General features: G+C 38.9%; 2 protein-coding genes across 2 annotated transcripts; both read right to left on the reverse strand.

Moving 5' to 3' along the window:
• Positions 1-2,998: 2,998 nt before the first annotated feature.
• On the reverse strand, positions 2,999-7,702 carry lmod1b (leiomodin 1b (smooth muscle)). Its single transcript, XM_046075775.1, has 3 exons — positions 7,129-7,702; positions 4,254-6,002; positions 2,999-4,175 (listed from the first exon to the last, which is right to left on the reverse strand). The coding sequence occupies exons 1-3, from the start codon at positions 7,414-7,416 to the stop codon at positions 4,149-4,151; spliced, it is 2,064 nt and encodes a 687-aa protein (XP_045931731.1). The 5' UTR covers positions 7,417-7,702; the 3' UTR covers positions 2,999-4,148.
• Positions 7,703-8,814: 1,112 nt separating this feature from the next.
• Positions 8,815-21,284, reverse strand: shisa4 (shisa family member 4). The gene is made up of 5 exons (XM_046075776.1): positions 20,985-21,284; positions 16,210-16,387; positions 13,254-13,390; positions 12,971-13,162; positions 8,815-11,446 (listed from the first exon to the last, which is right to left on the reverse strand). Exons 1-5 carry the CDS (start codon positions 21,067-21,069, stop codon positions 11,406-11,408), a joined length of 633 nt encoding a protein of 210 aa, XP_045931732.1. The 5' UTR covers positions 21,070-21,284; the 3' UTR covers positions 8,815-11,405.
• Between the last annotated feature and the right edge of the window lie 461 nt (positions 21,285-21,745).

The raw sequence follows: 21,745 nt of genomic DNA on the forward strand, positions 1-21,745 counted from the left end.
AAGGATGTCACCTTGTGGGAACAGGATAGTATCAGGGAGGAAAATCAACTTGTCATTACAGTAAATTGATCTATTTAAAAATGTGTACAAAACAATAGACCCAAGGGCCTAGGGAGGGTATGTCACATGTAGACTGTTTAAAAGGCCCCTACCACTATCCAGCGACTACTGAATTGTCCAGGCAATAATTTTGATCCAAAAATATAACCCGTCAGTGCCTAGTCAATGTATTTGGTACACAAACAGTTAACAACCCTTGTTCTCTACTATGAGTTCCATGTTTTTAACTTTTGAAAGATTATGTCCTCCCCCCTCAGATGCCTCATAGTAGTTTGGTCCGCTGTCTACCTTTTTCAGACCCCCAGAGACTTCATTTCTAAAAAAGCAACTAGTCACAAATCTAGTGAGATATTTCGACCATCAGGGGGAAAGTGAGAAACGTCTATTATATTGTAGGCTAATTTATTCCACTGTGACTGCATGCTGCTCAGAGTATTCTCAGTCAGCGTCTCTCCCTCTCCTCTCGCACCGTGTGTGAGGAGTAAGACGTAGGTCGCTCTGGAACTGTAAGAGAACACAGAAGGAGAACAGGGAGGTAGACAAATCTGATATCAGAAAAGAAGGGGTGGTAGATAAGCAGCTGGCTTTGTAGCAATGACGTAGTTTTTTTTTTATCCCCCTGCTGGAAGATGTTTGATCATAGACTGTATAAAGGTTGCGACATGCTGATCCTTACCAATCTTGAGACCAAACCTACGACCATAAAAAGATTGTTGTTGTGTTATCCTGCAGCCTAAGTTTAAGCATTAAACAGAGTTGGGACATCAGGGGCTCCGTTCTTACCAGCAGTAGTTAATTTATCAATGTCAGCATAGTCAAATAGTGTGCTCAGTCTTGGGGGACATGCATTGCAGCAATTCAGTTAAATAAGTCCTTATAAAGCGTAAGTAAGCTATATCTTTATTTATTTATTTATGTGTTCCAGAGTCAATTTAGCAGCTACAGCAAAATAATAGAGATTTAGCAATAATCATAATAGCAAGACAAAGAAGAATATTTTCTTTAGTTTTTGAAAGATGAATGGCACATGGAGAAGAAACCCAGGTATCTATGAAAGTGTGACTGGTTTTACAGTATGATCAACAGAAATAACAACATCCCTTAGATCGGATAAAATCTGCTTCGGAATAAACATAAGACAACCAAAAACAAAAATGTTTTAAATCCATTTGTTGATATTGTTTCACTGTGTTGAATCAATGTCTGCAATTAAGCAATAAAGAATGAATTATTTAAAAAATGGCTGCCACAAAAGCCCCAGGTTCACTGTGTGGGAGATGGTGCTGGTTCAAGTGCTTTCTCCATTCTGTTGTCACATTAAAAATGTTTTCTTTCAATTATATCTTAACACAGAAACAGAAACTCTTCTGGATAATGTAATGACCCCATATGTTTATATTATTGCCACCAGTTTGAATTATTGTAAATTCATGTTGTGTCCGTTGGCAGACAGGTTATAATAAGATGTAAATCACAATGATGAATTGAAAGAGCTTCATCGTTACCGTTTAAAGCTAAACATTGCACCATGATTGCTCATTTCACCTGCAAATGAACCAAACAAAATTGATTCAAGCTGCAGATTGTGTTTTCAGTTTACTCAACACTTTCATCTTCAGCTTCAACTCAACATTAGCTAAGCATGTCTCTGAATTCTCAATAAGACTTTCACGTTGATCCATGTCATAGAAGAGCTCCAATTGTTTATCAGATATTATTGTCTGTAGGGAAATAAAATGGGACTTTTACTTGCCAAACCAGGTCTGTGATTAACTCTAAATTTGTTCGGGAAAAACCACAATATCAACTACTGTGATAAGGATCCTATTTTATTACCTGATCTTGGTTTGTGTATCAGAAGTCAGTTTTAAGACCTTTGCTATATTAGCTGATATAGTGCTTACATGTTACATATAGTTACATTTGTTTTGAATTAGATTGCCCCACAGCAAACTGGGTTCATTAAGTTTTCCAGTGAAGGGGGGGTCTAGAGGGGCCCACCAGCTCGTTTTTGCCCTGGGACCTCATAGCAGGTTAATTCGGCCATGCTATAAAGAGGAAGGAACCTAAATATACAGTTAACTTGAAGACTAAACTAAACTACAGTATGCTGTGCAAGTGATGTAAACACTAAAGAAGAAGTGTGGATATATTAGAATGTCCACTGAGTTACATTCTGCATACAAATGAGCACCAAGTTCTCCTTAGATCCCCTTTGTTGGTGCTGCACAACCCATAATCTTAACATTTTCATTCTTTCCCCTCTTTTTCCTCCATCTGAGATCAGCGCTGTTGGTCAGGGGAGCAGCTACAGCCGAGAGGCAGACCGCTGGCCTGCAGCCCATTATTAGGAAGGAGAAAGGAATGAATTGCAGATCAAGCGTTCATTGAGAAATGCCCAAATATAGGCATTTCATGGACGCAGAGGCTGAGGCAGGGAGATGGAGACATAACATGGCCTACTGCTGGCGGTGCTGTTCTCCTTTTCTCCTCTTAACACCCAAGATGACGGTGGGTAGACACTAGACAGCTCCCACGATTTCCCTGCAGCTTTAAACATGTATTGTAAAGATAACAGAAATCTTCTGGTTGCAGAAACACAGGCATATAAATGAGTCTAGTCAGAGACATTATTTAAGCTGCAGGATTGTTGTTGGCTATGGCTACATATCTGTATATGGCTCTGTAGATACTGTGCATATCTTCCTAGCAAGTGTAATGTACACAGTGGACATGTGGAGTGTATTATTAAAAGTGTACGATTTAATATTGACCATAAATCAACTGAAATAAATGACAGCTCAACAGATATTATTACATACATAACTTGATTTATCATACTGAAACATAGCAAAAGTCTGTATTTTTTTGTATTTCATTGTACATAGACTGTGTATTTTCTCTTTAATGATATCAGCCTGGCATAACATTACACTTGTGACTTTGCAAACATAGCAGAATCTTTTATTGAAGACATACAGGCTCTGAAAGAAAGGCATGTGTAATCAGATATGACAGAGAGTCCTTCATTACACAGTACACATACAGTCTGAGTGCCACTCTGATTTTTGTTTATCACATTCAATTCGTTTAGAAATGACATTCACTTAAAAGTATGGCATAAAATCAACAGGAGGGTTGATATAAGCCAGTAATGGTTTTCCAAATCCCCCTAAGGTTATGACATGCCGATGTATTACATTTCTAGTTATGTAAGGTATTCAAACACTCAGGCTAGAATGATTCTGTACAAAATATAACATCAGATAGTGAAAGGCAGCTATTTGCACTTCCTGGTAAAAATGCATTATGTAATTATTTCCATGCTAAAACTCGTTCGTCATGCCGCAGGATTCCACTGGGCTGCTTTCCAATCCATTAAACCCTGCCTGAGATGTCTTGAGATTTGGCAATGAGACACACAATCAAAGCAATCAAAAACCACCTTGACCTTTTTATTTTTCTTACCCAGATTTTCTTAAGTCAGGCCGCCATGTTTGTTAATTCCCTGATATTTCCACCATTTCGGAATTCCTAGTTTGAACAGATTTACAACTTACAAGTATAAGGTGGATTCCCTCTCCACAAATAAATAAATGGTCAAATTAATGTCCACTATATCACTGAGAAACTTTAGTATATTAGAATTTTATAAAGAGTTATTTGAATATCTTATTAAGCTCATCGCACACTCCTACCACGCTCACATTCAGATGCATACACGAGCCTTCACGTTATATGATCGGCTTCATATTATCTAGTGCAAATAACCAGCAAAGCGTCAATATGAACTGAAGACAAACAACCACATGGCGACTCATGGCACTGTCTGCAGTCGGCTAATAGAGAGCCCTGCATCACTCATTCTCGGGAGAGTCCTTTTGGTCCAGTGTTTGAGGGGAGAACTCATAGTGAGGGCTAGTCATCCAACCGATGGGCATCTCATGGTGCACTTCCTCCATCCATCCCACAGCACAGTTCTTCGACAGCATCCTGGGGGAATGTAGAGTTTATCGCCTTGAAAACCTGTGGTGAGATGTCAGTTCTCCCTCTCTCTTCTTCTTCACTTTATATTCCAACAGGAAATATTACTGCAACCACTTTGGTACCGGCACCTTTGGAAAAATAAAATGTAAGTATGTGAGAATATAACATGGCCTAGCTAACCTATGCATAAAGCAAGCTTTACGTACCTTCTTGAGTTGTTTCACATTGCTATCTCTGATCGAGGCAAGCAGTTGGTCCCTTGAGTTCTTACTACCACCTGGGCTTTTTCCATCCAGCTTCCTCTGTGACACCGGAGTCAGAGAGTTCCTTAGGGAGTCTACGTCCAGCATAGGAGGCGGTGGAGGTGGAGGTCCCCCCCCAGGAGGCGGTGGAGGTGGGGGTGGACCGCCTCTTTTAGGTGTCAGCTTTGGCGATGGCATAGGTGAAGGTATGGGAGAAGGTTTGGGTGAAGCTCTGGGTGAGCTTCTCAGAGATCCTCCGCCACCCGTCTTGGGTACCTCCAGTGTACCCTTCTTCTCCCCGTTGGCCTGGGCCTGCTTCTGCTCCTGCAGGCGCTTCTGCCTCTGTCGGTCCATGTTGCGACTCAGTATGTTCGTTGTGGTCATCCTGGGTCCAGCTAACTCAAAGTGGTAGCCCAGTTTAAGCAGGGTGGTGTTTTCTTTCAGGATCTTGGTCATCTCCATCTCGGTCTTCCCACCACAGATGTGACGCTGGTTTTGAAAGCGCAGCTCTGTCAGCGTGGAGTTGTGTTGCAGCGCCTGGATAAGAGACAGGATGCCCTTGCCCGTCAGGTGGTTGGAGTCAACATTGATACTGGTGAGAGTCTTGTTGGTGCGTAGTGTGCCTGCGATGGCATAAGCCACATGGTCGTCCGCTCGGCAGTTAGCCAAAGCAAACTTCTTCACATGGGTGTTGTTGTGCAAAGCCTCTGCAAACTCGATGAGTGTTTTTGTCTTGATGACCTCTGAGTTGTTGACATTGAGCTCAGTGAGGGAAGGGTCATTGCTTCGAACCTGCTCCATCAGCTCATCAAACATGCTCGAGTCTTCCTCCTCCTCCTCTTCCTCTTTCGCCTTGCTGTTTGGTGTGTTTTTGTCCACACAGTTGCCAAGTTTCTCACTTTCCTCAGCTTTTTTAACTTTTCCTTTGCTCTCCTCCTGGTCCTTTTTCTCCTCTGCTTTCCTCTCTGTGCTAATCTTCTTCTCCTTCTCTTTCACGTGGTCGCTATGGTTCACCAGCTCTTCTCTGTCAGTTCTTTTTTCTTCCTTGTCATGTTTCACCTGCACCTCACCCCTCTCAGATGGCTGTCGTTCAAGTTTGACGTCAGGTTTGTTTTTATCTTCAGCTTTTTTCTCCTCTGCTTTAGGCTTCTTCTCTTCTGATCGACTCTCTGGAGTCTGACTTTCTTTTACCTTGCTCTGCTTCTCCAACATTTTAGAGACAAGTCCTTGTGTCCTGAAACTCTCCGACTTTCTCTCCTTTTCCTTGCCCACATCCTTTTCTTGTTTTCCTCGTAGTTTTGAGATAATGTCTTTGGTTTTGCTGTCATCTTTTCTCCTGCTGTCTTCTCTTCTCTCCTTCTCTCTGTCATCTTTTTTGTCCTGTAGCTTAGAGATCATATCCTTCGTTTTGCTACCTGTGCTCTCTCTGTTTTCTCTTCTGTCTCTTACGTTATGGTCCTCATGTTTCTCTTTCACCTCCTCTTTCACACCACTCTCTCTGCTTTCCTGCTTCCTGTATCTACTCGAAAGCCGACTTTGTGCCTCTTTGGAACTTTCAGGGTCTTTGCTGTTTCTGTCGTCCACCTTAATATCTCTTTCAGCTGACATACTGGCTTGTCTTCGTAACCCTACTTTCATGTCGTCATTCCCCTCCTGGCTCAGGCCCATCTTCCTCAGATATTCCTGCTTCCGGCTCTCCTTTTTCAGCTCACCCTGCAGGAGGACGAATATGAGGATTGTGATGTGGAGAATCATATCAGCGTTGTGTCAGAAAGTAAAGTAAAATAAATATATGCTTACACCAATAGCAAACAATGATAGATTTAATCAAACATCCTTGTGCAGTGTGTCAAAGGATGTAGTGCCATGAAGTTGCATAGCTGAAATAATTCATTGGCTCCAGTATATAATCCATGACTTTACTGTATGATATAGCACCGAACCCTACAAATACCCGTGCAAATACTGTATCCCTTTACTGTCAAACAGCTCCTCGTCCATCTGCTCACTGTAAACACACACACTCTGACTGACACAATATGGCATGTGTGTTTACAGTCAGCAAAAGGACAAGGAACCATTTCTTATAGGGATATATTTGCAGCAAGTAGCTTGCAAAGTGTTTGATTTGTGAGTCTCTATCTGTTTTGCTGTGTGCAGCCGTGGCCCTGGCAGATGTATCCTTAAAAGGCAGTGAGCGTAGGAGCAATCAACCAAGGAATTCCATCAGGCCGGGATTAAGAAGCTCCACAGGGCCGGAGCGCCATCGACTGAAGTGTCTCTCTTTAAACACACAAACTGCAAGAAATCTGGCTCCCTGACACTCAACCAAGGAGGGCTCAAAAATCTTTTATAGCATGTCACAGGAATAAAAGAAATGGTTTGGTGTGTTTCTGAGGCGGTCGCTTGTGAGAAGATGCTTAAAAATGTGGACTTTATGTAAGCAAGCCCCAGAGGGGAAAACAATATTTTTCCTGGCACAGAAGCCAACTCTACACTCTGTATGAGCTGTTGGACTTGGGGTGCACTGGGATCAGTTGGCGGTTTGGTTCAAGCTAAATAAAAAGCTATCATTAGATACCATGGGGACAGTGGATGTTACATAATGCTGTAATCTGTTGGTCATAAGGGCAAACATAGTTGTTTGATTTTCTAAACTCTTTGAAAGTCTGCAGGCCATTTTTTATTAAAAACTGTTCACATACAAACATCTCAAGAGAGCAATGGGGCTTAAAAAACATGCAGATCATACATAGATCATTCACTAATCGGTGTTTCTTTTACATCAAATCCAAAACAATGTACTACCAGATATGGAATCAATCAAGCATTCACAAACCTCAAATGACTGGTCCCTCTGACTGAGCCTCCGTTTAGGGCCACTCTCCCCTCTGCTGTCCAGTTTAGTATCCCGGACATTGTTGCTCGTAGGTGGCTGCGCTGGTTGGCTCTCCCCTTGCATGATGATCTTCCCATCATCTGGGTTGAGATCTGGCACTTTCATCATGTCCTTCTCCAGCTCCTCCATCTCTTCAGGGGAGAGGGTGGAAAGCAGGTTGTCCAGGTCTGGGTCCTCGCTGACCTGACGGCCCGTACGGGTCAGGCCTCTCACCTTTCTCCTGGACATTGTTGCCTAAAAAATCTGGGGTAAAGGCTACGGCCGTGGAGAAGAATAGAAAAATTCGGTGTCTTTGGAGGCGCTGATGGTGTTAGTATAGTAAATCCCTTTATTTAAATTCTGATTATTGCCGAATTTCTCTCCTATGGTGAGAAGTTGAGGATTCCCATAGGCCAAAGCTGGTGTCCTGCTGCCCCGTCGTGTCTCGCTCACCAAAAAGCCACCAGAGGCATCAATCCTGGTGCAAAGAGGGAGGACTCAGTCTTGCAGTGAGGGGTACCAGTGATGAACTGCAAGATCCTCGCATCATCAAAGTGGACTGTGAGGCTGGGACATTCTTTGAAATCCTGTTAAAGTGCATTTCCATATTTAGTTCAGGGTGCACACTCCTTTAAAGGTAATGGGAAGGGCTGAAGTTTACAGAGCTGCCAGAGCAGAGTTACAGACTTCCTATTACACAATTCATGTTTATATTGAGTTGTTTAGTTACGACTCTAATTTTAACAGCTGGGAATTTAGATTTTCTGCCACAGTAAGAGGTGTTTTATGAACTTTTCCTATTTCCTAGTTGCTTGAATTAACCCCCCCCCCCCCGACAAAACTTTGTTTTTTACTGGTGGCTCAATAACACCAGCAGGCCAATGATTTAGGGGGAAACAGATGAATTATGTGTTAAGATTGACATGGTCAGTACATATGTGCAGTGAAATGTAAGGTGGCTCGATGTCCTAAAAGCCTGGTGTGCAATAAAGAATAAAGAACATTATCTCACTGTTTATTACATCAAAGGCACTAAAATAAAGAAACTTGGTAGATTTTAAAGCAGAACAAATCATATATTAGGTTAAAAACTATTTACTAAAAGTAATTGTGTAAAGTCAATATAATTTGTTCAGTTTCATTTTCATTTTCAATAAAATAAATAATTATATGTAATATCATATAATAAAAACATTAGAGTAAGGGTTAATTTGACAATTAGAAAAAATATATATATAACAGCCAGAACTTCAAACATAAAACGAAATATACATGTAAGGTAAATATAAAATGCTTAATGTTTATTGGCCTGGTGTGTGGAGGTGCTGTGTATTTTGCAAAAAAAATGTAAAATCTACATGTCACAGCTGTAAGGCAAACTGTACACTAAAATCTTGCGCCAATATACAAATAATAATTTGTAAATAACAATGAGTCTTTTTAGGGGCACACATTTCTTATGGATTATATGCTGCTTGTGATGACAGTGAAATTAATCAATTCTGCCTCAACATCTGAACACATTAAACATTGTTTGGAGGTTAATATGGACACCTAGTGGTCAGAATGATGTTAACACATACTGACCCTATTTTCAAAGGTTTTATAATTATATTTCTTGGAAACAAAAAAGACACAGCATCCACGTTTACATTCCAAAGTTAAATTTTATGTTAATAGAAATAAGAACTTTTCACTCACTTAATATGACAATGTCATACCATCCATAAGACAACAGACAAAAAGTTATTTTGCCAACTGATGTCAGGTCATTAAACACACTCATGGAGTTGGTTCAGAAGCACAAATAAACCTAAACATCATTGAGCAAATGTTATGTTGAACTACATATGAAAGCATCTTATGAAGAAACGTCCAGTTTTCTCTTTGTGCTTTACAATGGCTCAACAAATCATTACATATGGATGTCACCATAGGAAGAAACAATTACGCTGTAATAGCCGGTAAAAGGTGTCTTGTCTTGTTTGTGTCTCATTTGACTTAAAGTTGGAGATAAATTACACTTGAATTAAAGTAGTCCAGGCCAGCCAGCTAACTGTACAACACTGCCTGAGAAATCAATCATATTATTTTATTATTAAGGGGCATAACGTTACTACAGATTAATTACAGGTTACAGGCCCTGACCTCACTGGAGCCCAAATCTGTAAATAAAAAAAGACATATTGGGAAGTACCCCTGGGTTATCTGCTTTCTTAAGACAGAGATGAGAAGACTGATTACTCAGGTATGTGTCGTAAATGTAGTTAGCTAAGTTAAAAAAATTAGCTAATTAGCTGCTCCAGTTGCAACCGGCTTTCTTAGCACAAGGACAGGAAAGGGTGGTGAAAAAACTAGCTGGCTGTCAAAATGTGACAAAATCCATCTACTAGCACCTCAAAAGCTCACTAATTAACAGGTTGATTTAATCCATACTAAAACCAGAGTGGAAAAAACACAATTTGCTGTTTTACATGTGCCGGATTCCACTGGTCTCCCAGCACAGCAAAGAAAGAAACCTATTCGGTCACATAATCTCCCATAAAACTGCAACTTGTCATTTTTTCTACTTTTGTACAAATTAAACAAACAAGATATAAAGTTAATTAGTGAGCTATTATCTCAGAACAGAGCCAGCTAGCTGTTTCCTGTCTATCTTAGCCTGTTGCTAAGCTAAGCTAACCAGTTGCTGACTTCAGCTAACAGCTAAAGTTAGCTTAGCTATATATTTACCACATACAAGAGATTGGTATTGATTTCCTCATGTAACTCTCTGCAAGAAAGAAAATAACCTCATTTCCGTAAATGTCAAACTGCTGCTTTAAAAACAGGTGGTCGACAAAATCTATTTTTTCAACAGTAGTGATTTTTGGCTTTGTAGCTTTCCACAAAGTGAGAACCCGTTTACAGTAAAAGTTAAATTCAAGGACAACACTACCTAATGGAAAGGTGCCAAAATGCTAAAACGTCATATCTTATGTTACATTAACAATACATTATGTTAGAATATCATAAAATATTCAGATGAAGAACAGATTTACAAAATATGTATTTAAATATTAAATTTCTTTTATCCTCCATGGTTAACTATTTTAAGGCGGGACATTTTGTTTTAATCAAGCTGCACCGACCGACTGATATGTTACATGAAATAAACATTTAACATGGAATGTTCTGTATAAAAACATCCTACCTGGCATTATGGGATTCATCATCTAAAGACTGATTTTAAATTCATTTAAAACCAGAAAAAAAAGCGTGAGAGGACAGATTTAACTTGGACTGGGGGGTAGCATGCTGATATCAAGATGTAACAATGGGATTACAATGGGGCAAGCTAAGATACTACCATGAAATAAATTAGTCGAGTCAGATACAAAAAAGAAGAGTTGAACTTAGCAGGAGACTAAATGCTTACACAGAATTAGAAGTACCATAAAATCCTTTAAGCCATCTGAGAAAGTTTAAGACAGTATCACGCTGCCTTTGAGCCATACATGACAGCTTTTTAATCAAATGTGCAATTTGTTTTTACCTATATCCTCTAACGCATTACGAACCCCCCCCCATCATATACAGAGATAAAAACTTGTCATCATATTTGGAAAATGTTGATCAATGACTGATATGACCTGGAATGTCGCCTTAGGTAGTTATCAATTTATTCAAATTTAACAAAAGTGAGGGAGATAAGCATTTCCCCCTTTCAATAAATAAAGAGGGAGTGCATTATCATTTTTTCACGTAAATCCCTTCTGACCCCTCTGCTGTAAGGTAATGAGCCCTGTCTTTCAGGTGACACTGTCATTGAGGTGAGCGTGTCAGAGCAGAAGTGGCAGCACAGAGTCGAGAAGCCAGACGGATACCTCCTCACTTTGGAGATGGTGTGACGCCCTCTTTGAAACCTGCCAGCAGCAATCAGGCGTCAGGTTGCAGAACAGAATTTGACTTGTGTAAACACTCCAGAAAAGTAGGACAACGTTGTAAATAAACAACAAACAAACAAAAACCTTAAAGTGCCTCCTGTTTTCTTTCACAGGCAAACCACTGCTAGTCAAGCTGTAGTGTATATTTGAGTGTATGTGTTTGTGCGTGTGAGAGAGCGTTGCTGCCTTCTCCGCTTGAAACAGTCGTTTCTCTCAGTTGCTTTTATTTACCACAGTGTGTGTGTGTGTGTGTGTGTGTGTGTGTGTGTGTGTGTGTGTGTGTGTGTGCGCGCGCGCGTGAAGACGAGCCCATCAATGACCAGGATACTGAGGTGGAGAGTAAGGTGGAGGGGCTGAAAAATAAGTAGGTAGAAACATAAAACATAGTCAGATCTTCATACACTGCGACCGACTATGTTAAGAATAAATTAAAAACAGAAAAAATAATCATTCAATAGAATTCATCCACAATCCATTCCAGAATTAAAACTGCCACTGCAACGTGCACATTTCACCAAATTTCATGGTCAAATCAAAGTTGAAATTTTCAACCGGTGCTGGTGCTAGAGGATGGTGCCCAAAACAGAAAGCGTAAAAAAAGTTTTTTATATTTCTTGTGAAGATTTTGACCTGATGTTGGTGCTACAGGAGAGCTCAGAGGGTCACCTTAACATCCCAGTGGACCATAAATATCCTCAATAGCTTTCATGGCAATCTGTCCCATGGTTATTAAAATATCTTATTAAAAGGACCCAAAAAACTAAAAAACACCTTATTAATTCTCTGCTGTCAACAGGACAATTAATACAAAAACGCTATTCTAAGTAACTATTATTCATGCTTCTCTCTGTGTACAATAATATTTTGGCTCCAGCAGGGATTGTGTCATAGGCATGGGCGGTATCAAAGTATTAACAGTATATCAAGGTATTTAGAAATCCTGAAAGCTATAATTTTCAATACCGTCAAAAATACAGATGCTGATATTTCTATTAAACTGATACTGAGATGCTGTAATGAGGTTAAGGTAGAATTTTCCAACTGTCAGCCCAACAGCCGGTAATATATTTGTGCAGGCATGTGTGCGGCGGCCTAAAATAAAAAACTCACCAAACTGTCTTGGTTAGTCTTTCCACTGTTGACTAACTCTCATTTGGCAGAACTCTTAACTCTGGCTCTACACACTGTTCCCTGCTGTCTCTCTCTTCTGTTTCTGGCCTCTTTGTACTCCTGGGTTAACCCACTCTCCCTTGTTCTTTTGAGGCAGACCATTAAATTGGTCAAATAAAATGACACCCCCCCCCCAAAAAAACCCAACAGGTTGCAGATATTTACGGTTGGATACGGTCCAAACATGTAACTCCAGATCATGTTAAAGTCCAAAAGTCACAATTTAGTGAAAAAAGATGGATGTAATCATTTCCAAAATTCACATCATGTTTTTATTCAACAAAATTTTCTGCTTCAACCCATATTTAAAAGGCTTATGCCTTTTAAAAACAACATTTTCACAGCGGTCCAAAAGCTTTTTTCTCTCCCACTTGCCATACACATAGGGAGGCACTCAGCTGCAGTAACAGGGCGGGCTAGTAGCTATCTCACATCACCATAACTAACCAGTTATATTCATTAAAGAGTTGATTTCATTAAAAAAGACCAATTCAAGCCAAAATATTACTAAAGACATTCAAAGCTTAAATCGTAAACCTAATAGAAGCTTAAATAAAAAACAAAACAAATAGACATTTGGTACTGCCCTACCAATGTATGCATGTATTTCTAGTCTTTTTTTTTGAGTATTTTAAAGACTATATTTTGTCATCAGAGCAAGAGAGCAATTTATATTGAAAATCAACAAAATGTGGACTTTATCTTACCCTGGCTGTATGCAGGATCCATCAGGTGAGGTGGATAAGGTCCAGGCTGCATCACTGGGTACTGTGGGGGCATGCCATGGTACTGGGGCGCCATTGGATAAGCTGCATGTAGATACTCAGAGGGTCCCAGTGGTTTTCCATAAGCGTCATACATGGGCTCCACTGGGTAACTGGCCATGGGGATCTGCTGGGCTGTGGGTCAAAAAGTACCGACTGCTGTGAAGGAAAACGGTAAATATAGGGCTGTCTATACAAGCCTGGACATGAAAAGTAAAGGTCTTACCATCATAAGGTGTCCTGCCCCTCTGCTGCCTTCGCTGGTAGAGGTAACAGCAGGAGCACATGAAGCAGCAGACCATGGTCGCAATGATCGCCACAAACAGGAGGATGGAGGAAGCAATGCCAGCTAAAGTGGTGGGGCTGAGAAGAGAGAAAGGATAGGACTTAAGTTACAAAGCCTTTCCTCACTTTGATCATCTCACCCCACGCTGTTCCCCCTCCTTAATTTTGCTAATTGCGACTCACTTTAGAGAGGATTAAAGCAGAGAAGGCTGTGATGTTGAGCTTTTGATTCAGACACACTGTTTTTCACAAACTGACCCTGAAATCGCATCTGAGTTAATGACGTACACCCCGCGCGTCTCGTCTCTCTACCAGATTCCATCAGTTCAATGTCTCAGTAACACAAGAAAGCCCTCCACTTCAGCTCAGCCTCCGCCACCCACTGATCTGATCTCCCGTTGGGTTTTATAAGCTGCAGGTTCTCTGCTCACTACTAGATAGTGATGGATGGAAGTGCTGTGGAGGAAAACTATCATGTTGCAGTCTCTCAGGTGCAAGCTTGCTTAGTCCAGCATTATCACGATCCCTCACAGGGGACTCTGGCATTTAACACCACTGAAAGCACACATAGCTGATGTGATAGAACGACTAATAAGAACACTTGATCGCACTTGTGGGGACCAAAACAGGGTCATGTAGTCAAACGCAGCCAATGGGACATGGGATCATGCCGGTTTAAGAGTGTGTAGTTGGGCTGGGCGCTCTATCGGTATAATGAGATATACCGATATAATTTCAAAGGATATAAAATTAGACAATACCGTTTATACCGATATAGTTTGATGTTGAGTTAATTAATATGTTTCCGGAAAGTCCTACCAAAGTTTGCTCCTCTGTTTTTCTCTTGCCACGCCGCCCCTCCCCTCCCTGTGCGTCTGCACGCAGTCGTCTACTTACAAACATGAACAACATGGAGGGAGACACTGCTGAAGACCTGGCTTGTAAAAAAATAACAATGGTTTAGTCAGTGTTTCCCACACATACACTTTACTTCGGCGGTCCGCCCAGGTTAGGCGACACATTGTAGCATTTATCAGAGAAACACAGCGATTACGTTACAAGTCGCAACACGGTGGATGTTTTACAAGAGCGGACCAAGTACAGCAACAGTGAACACACCAGTTAGATGGTCAGATGTCATTCGTCAGCTACCACGTTGGTTTTGTTTTGATAGGCTACGTCATCAACACGCCTCCTCAACATGCGGCGCAGTTGCTGCTGTGAACAGAATTGTGTGTAGAAAAGTCCAGAAGACAAGTATTGTTTTTTTTCGGCGACTTTATACAAGGTAGCCTACTACTGATGGACAAAGTCACTGGAGCAGATATAATACAGAGAGAGAGAGACGGAAAGAAGCGGGGCACGCTAACGTGTTTGTAGCAGTGGTACGTTAGGTCTGTGAGTGTGAAGAGAACTGAAGGAGGCGGATTCTATAAGTGAGTGACACTTAAGATGGAGAATGAAGTAGAATTAAAATAGTGAAATAAGAAAAAAGGTAAGTTACTACAAATGCCCTCTAAAACCGTCCATATCACCCAACCCTAGTGTGTAGGCTTTGGACTTATTTCAGAAATTGCTGGTAAAATGCAGGGTGATGGTGGACAATGTTTTCTATAGGTTTATAGACAATTTTTGTTTCCACTAAAATTCTTTCACATAACATAATCATCCCACAATGCAAATACCATGAAGTGCTGTAACTGTTTAATGTTAACATGTCTAGCTAACGCTGCTATCAGCACACACAAGAAACTTTAACCCATCACCAAATTCTACTGCTTCAAGTATAATATTTGTTTTTAATAATTATGACTAAACGATTTGGAAAAAAAATCTAATTGCGATTATTTTGACTGATTTTGCAATTTCGACATGATTTGCGATACTAGAGGGAATGATCATTTTTATTCTCATTTTACTTGAAAAACATATTAAAATGAATGTTGGGGTGATTTTGTGTGGATCTGCACCAAACATAGATGTTTTCTCAAGTCTCTATAATATGATGATGCGTATGCCAGGATATTTCTGCAGCACGACGATATTTCATTTTAAATGGTATTTTGGCACTCATATCACGTTTTATTAAACATTGCGCCTCCTGCGACTTGAAAATTGCACTAGGCCATATTGCAATTTGGATAAAATTTTGATAATAATAGTTCAGTCCTATTAATAATGTTTTGTAACTTCCTTATCTCTAACTTTGTCATTATTTGTGTGTCAGTATACTTTGTATTACTATTTATGTTGCATTGTTTTGTTTCAAATCATTCATATTCATTTGTTTCATCAGTTATTCTTTTTGTCTTCAGTAAATGTGATCTGTAACCAGATTTTGAGACTCAACAAAAGGAAATTATTAAGAACCTAAAGCAACATAAGTTTGTTCTAAACCTCAGGAACAGTATGTGTGACAAAGTGACCACTTGTGTTATCACATGACCAAAATCCCACACTTGGTCACATAATGATGCGTGACGAACATGAAAGGCGGTTGAAAGCTAAAGAAAAGCCAGTAATTGGAGCTTGGGGGTTAAAAATATTTTGTAACACATTTCATTCTTTTGTTTTGGGAGGGAAAATGTAGGCAAAGCTACAAATAGTATATTATATGACATTTACCTTATAATGCAATACAAAAATAATGCATACATAAAAAGCATATGTTATGAATGCTAAATATATTGCCAATTTATGCTTTAATCGTTTGCCTTTAGTAAAATAAATGGCTGTAACTATGTTTATTAGTGATTAGTCTAACGTTTTTCAAATGAAGACAAATGCCTGCATCTTGCAGGGAAGGAATTTTTTGGTGTGGACTGTTGCAACACATTTCTTCTAGCAGGATGTTAAAGAATCTGTTTGCCTTACGGAAATGAAGGATATGCCCCCACCTGAACTGGAAGAGCATGCAGCGTTTCTGCTCCCTCTCTGTGATCATCTTAAAGGCGTCCAGGCAGCAGTAGCGCCGGTGGCAGTTCCCACAGCAGAACGTGATGAGCGGGCAGTCGAAGCCATTGTGCCAGGTGCCATTTTTATCAACGTACCACAGACAGTCCTCGTTCCCACTGACTGCAAAAGAAATGCAATACAGAGTGTGAGGCAGGGTGACCCTACAGGGAAGATGTTCAAAGAGGGTAAAGACAAGAGGGAAGCAGCAGGTCAGACTTCATTTTGTTCTCTAAAGACTTTTTCCCCCCTCCTTACAATCTCTCAGTTTTACTGACAACTGTTGTTTCTCTTTTATCACACATTTTCACAGTGAGGAAATTATTGATTCTTCACTTACAGATACTTCTTTCTATTGCCTTCAGGAGAAAATTTATATTTGTACTGTACTTCTTTCTTCACATCTCTCTCTCTCTCTCTCTCTCTCTCTCTCTCTGTCTTTATATATATATATATAAAACGGCTGGACAATAAATAACAATAATTATCGCAATATAATTTTTTTCAACAACAATATAACAAATGTTCAATAAACATTCAATGCATGTTTGACTTTATTTATTATTATTTATTTATTCACTTGAATCGTACACGAATTAGGACTTAATTTTTTATTAAGATGGTTATTTTGTTGAGGAAAAAGGACTGGAAAAAAAAGCTTTTACTAAATTTGTTTTCTCATGCATATGTGTTGAAAAAGATTTTATCATAATTGTTTTGAATGTTCTACCTCAGATTTGTGTGTTGACCATAAAGACGAGTTTAAACCACAATTAACCATCAGGTTTCTTCAACTTTCCCTCAGTAGCAAAAATCAGCCTTTAAACTCAAAAGAAATAAAGATTTGATACTTATCGTGATAATTATCGATATCGAAAGATATGAAACTTTTTATCGTGATAAAATTTTTGGCCATATCGTCCAGCCCTAATATATATATATATATATATATATATATATATATATATATATATATATATATATATATATATATATATATATACACACATACATACACACACACACACACACACACACACATACACACACATATATATATACACACACACACACACACACACACACACAGACACACACACACACTAGAGCCCGACCGACATGAGATTTTTAAGTCCGGTACCGATTTCGATATTTGAAGATTTTAAAATCCGATAATATACAAAGTCTGTCAGCCAATATCTCGGCCGATGTTCTCCCCCCCCCTTATTTTAAGAAACGCATAACATAAACAAAGATTATCCCTAACATTTGTTATGTTGAGACCTCACCAAGATACCATGACATAATGCAGTTTAAAAATAAACTTTGTTATTGTTAGAAATAGTATTTTGAACAAAAGTACAACAAACTATATTAAAGTTTTGATAAGAGTCAAATGTATAAAAATACAGAAAATATTTTTAAAATATCTGCTTTATTATAAATTATAGATCACTACTACTAATGAATATTAAATTAAATAGTGTATGTATTGTGGGGGCCAGCAAAACAGAAACTGTAAAAAATACTAATATAGTAATACTACTAAAAATAATAATATTACCATATATCATCTCTCATGTCATTGCTATCATAATAATGATAAACAGGGCTCTCCTACATAAGCAAATAATTATATATATATATATATATATATATATATATATATATATATATATAGTCATGCAGTAGTTATTACCTTACATATAATCTGCCACTATAACTACTTTCTACATCTAGTTTATCACCTGCACTCTGTTAATTCTATCCAATGCTACAGAAACGATTTCCTAACACACTTCTGGCTCCATGATACATTGACGCAGAGGAAACGCTGCCCTTGATTTAATCTAATACTACATGACTCTCTACAACAAGGACTTGCAACTGTGTGTTAGATACTTTTACAGCTCACGTTTGTTAACAAGTCCCCTCTGGTTTAATCATTTCTGACACGCCGACTGTAACTAGAGACACTACAGTTTAATCGCTCATTAATGTTAGCCTCCTCCATTGATAAACATGGCATTAGCTTTGTGGCTAATTTAGCAACAGGCAGCTTTATCTACTGTTGGCGATGTTAGAAAATATTTTGAAGTAATAAATTAGAGAGAAACGAGAGGACCGGTCGGTAGAACTGCCAAACTGCTTCAGAAATAAATCTACAATCATGTCTGTCAGCAGCGTAGCCTCCAACACTAGGTTACCGTAATATTAAACACACTGCTCAGCCTGGAGAGGGCAGTGAAAAACGGGAGTCTGGTCTCCGAAGAGAAAAAGTGATGAGGGTAGGGCTGGACAATAAAACAATAACAATAATTATTGCAATATAATTTTTTTCAATAACAATATAACAAATGTTCAATAAACATTCAATACATGTTTGATTTTATTCACTTGAATCATACACTAATTAGGGCTTAATTTTTTTATTAAGATTTTTATTTTGTTGAGGAAAAAGGACTGATAAAAGCTTTTACTTAATTTTACTCATGCATATTTGTTGACAAAGATCTTATCATAATTGTTTGAATGTTCTACCTCAGATTTGTGAAGTGATCCACTGTTTGGCCTCAAGAGTTTAACACCACAATAACCATCAGGTTTCTTCAACTTTCACTCAGGAGCAAGAATCAGCCCTTAAACTCAAAAGAATTAACGATCTGATACTTGTGATAATGATCGATATCGAAAGATATGAAACTTTTTATCGTGATAACGTTTTTGCCCATATCGTCCAGCCCTAGATGAGGGCTATTTTTATTATTATTTAAGTCATGTAACTGACGTGACAAAAGACTAACTCACCAGGAACACCGAATGTTTTGTTCTGTGGAGCTGCAGCGTGCCCACTGGTGGGCAAACTATGCAACATTCATGACATGAGGGAAGGATTGGACTCTCTTTTTCTCTTTTTTTATGGTCATATATCGGCTGTTACAAACGCTGTTCTAGATATATCTGCAAGTAGCTTATATCGGCCGATAATATCTGCAAAACGATAAATCGGTCGGTTCTAATACCTGTGGCAGAGGTTGAAAACTGATTAGGCCTTAATAAGGTACCCAGGAGATTTAAAGGACGTGTATGTCTGATATCAAAAAGGAGTCAATTTATTCCTTTTAGGATGCAACTATGGATTATTTTTATTATCAATACTTTTTACTATTAATCAACTAATTGTTTTGACTATAAAACATCAGAACACAGTGAAAAAAATGGAAAAATAATTGTTGCTGCTCTAATTAATTAAAAAAATATTTTTGATTGAAGAACAAATCAATCAACACTTGTACAGATGATCAACTCTTCTAAAGCCAGAAATGAAACAAAACGGAAGAAATAACTCAGATGTGTGATGTTATAGTTCTGTGGTCTCTTGGGAGAAAAAAAGTACACATACAGACTGGGTGCAGTACACTGTCTTTCATCAGAATAAATAGATAGTGAGTGCTAAAATGGGTTGCAAGGTGTGATTATGTTTTCCACAATGTAGAATTTAAGCCACACTAAATGACAGCCTGGGCACAACAGCCACATGTGAGCTTATAAGTCACACCGACCTGTAAGTTAACATGAGTTTTCTGAAGTCTGGGAAAACAACACGTTTGTCCTCAGAGAGCTGATGTTCCTTGTTGAATAGAGGATTTTTTCTTTTTTCTTTTTTAAACTGATGGAAGCTCCATTAGATGTCGTCTGCAGCGTTTTGCCAAGATCTATAGACCTGGCTCCTGAAATGGTCTAAACTAATTTTGGATGATGACGACCTTTTGGGTGTTGGCATCAAGAATACTTATTCTGCCATTTGATATAAGCCTTGTTATTAGATATATTGTTGTCTCTAGTACTAGTATTGTTTAATGTACTTTATGCAGACTGTCTTAAAACTGCTTTGTTGTCACAATGGTGTCTTGGTCAAGCGTCTTAACTTGTTGAATAACAACTATATTTGAACAAGTATTGTGATTTTGTAATATTTTGTAACTAACATATCACCTTGAAATAATTAAATATACTGACATCAATAAAAAAAAACAATACTATAAAACATAATTAGTTAAACAATAGTTCAGAGTTACATCAGTTCTACTTTTGTACTTTTGTACTGTACTGTACTGTTTAGGCTATATTATCACTTTGAATTGCAATAACCTGAATAAAATGTTCTATAAAGTTTGACTGACTGGATGTAAGGCTTGAATTAGCTAAGTGTATGCAGAGCTGTTAACGTTAAGCCTAACTAACGTTAGCTAACGTTACTTTGTGTTGGAGAATAAAGACATTTTGGTATCCTTATTCTTTCATTCCTGAGAACAAGAGGGAGTTATGACGTCAAACCTACTACCAGACTAACAATAAACAATAACAACATTAGCTAGCAATATATTTTTGCTATTTCAATTTTCATTTTTTTCAAACAAACACAAAAACCAGTGAGACTAGTTCACGGAAGACTGAACAAATGGATGCTAAATGTGGTCGGACACCGGACAGTGACCGGTTTATTTAACGTTACAGTTATCCAGGCCTGAAACAAAACAAGTAAACAACGGCAGGACGTCGTGTTGACTGCTGAGGAGCTGCAGGACGACGCAGAGACCGCGGCGGAGTCTAGGTGTAACGGCTGGAATGAATAACAGCCGTGCACGCAGAGAAGACGTTTGCGGGGATCTACCGTTAGCTAGCGGCGCCCGGCCTGTACGGAGAGCCGTTATCTTACCCTGAGAAGTGCAGAGGACGATAGTGAGCAGCGCCAAAGTCAGGGCGATGAGGGACATGTTGCCCGCTGGAAAGATCATCCGCATCCCGATTCAAAGCAAGTGACGAGATTCTTGAAGAGGAGGTTGTTGTCATCGGTGAAAGCAAACAAGAATGATCAGACTAACGGCCGCGCTCAGACATTATCCAGGCTCAGGAGCAGCACACGCGACTGGATCGGTGATTTATCCGTCGAAATGACACATCGCGGCTGTGACGCCGCTGAACCGGGACAAGCAGGATGGTGCCTTCCCGGACCGTCGGGAAAAATCTATTGGTTCAGAGTTCGTGAAGAATCAGACCGTTTCGTAGGCATAGTCGTGTATTTGTGCAAAGGACAGTGAAACTGTAGTAACGCTGGCACTGATTTCAGTAACATAACATATACTGTAGTAATGTAATTAAGTATAGTTTAGAGGTACTTGTGTTTTACTTCAGTATTTGCTACTTTATACCTCATAGCAAACTACTGTCTACTCCACAACATTTCAGAGATTAATTTGTTCTTATTTTTACCATAGACTGTATATAAAAAGATTTTTACACATTTTATGTGCATAGACATGCAGCTTTTAAAATAAGATTTCCCTCTTATCAAGTAATTTTTAATATAGAAGGTGAATCTTATATCCTTATACAGTAGGAATATGTCAGATGAATGCAAATTAATTTAAAACAGTTTGAAGATGCACACTCATTTCTTGATTTCATTTTTACATTTTT

The sequence above is a fragment of the Micropterus dolomieu genome, linkage group LG18 (assembly GCF_021292245.1).
Source record: "Micropterus dolomieu isolate WLL.071019.BEF.003 ecotype Adirondacks linkage group LG18, ASM2129224v1, whole genome shotgun sequence".
NCBI classification, from domain to species: Eukaryota; Metazoa; Chordata; class Actinopteri; order Centrarchiformes; family Centrarchidae; genus Micropterus; species Micropterus dolomieu.

Coding starts and splice junctions, on each gene's coding strand:
- lmod1b (XM_046075775.1), bottom strand. CDS start 7,416: ATGTCCAGGAGAAAGGTGAGAGGCCTGACCCGTACGGGCCGTCAGGTC. Junction 6,003..7,128: donor AGAGGGACCAGTCATTTGAG/GTTTGTGAATGC, acceptor GTCCTCCTGCAG/GGTGAGCTGAAAAAGGAGAG. Junction 4,176..4,253: donor ATGTGAAACAACTCAAGAAG/GTACGTAAAGCT, acceptor ATTTTTCCAAAG/GTGCCGGTACCAAAGTGGTT.
- shisa4 (XM_046075776.1), bottom strand. CDS start 21,069: ATGCGGATGATCTTTCCAGCGGGCAACATGTCCCTCATCGCCCTGACT. Junction 13,163..13,253: donor GGGCAGGACACCTTATGATG/GTAAGACCTTTA, acceptor TTTGACCCACAG/CCCAGCAGATCCCCATGGCC. Junction 11,447..12,970: donor GGATCCTGCATACAGCCAGG/GTAAGATAAAGT, acceptor CTTATTTTTCAG/CCCCTCCACCTTACTCTCCA.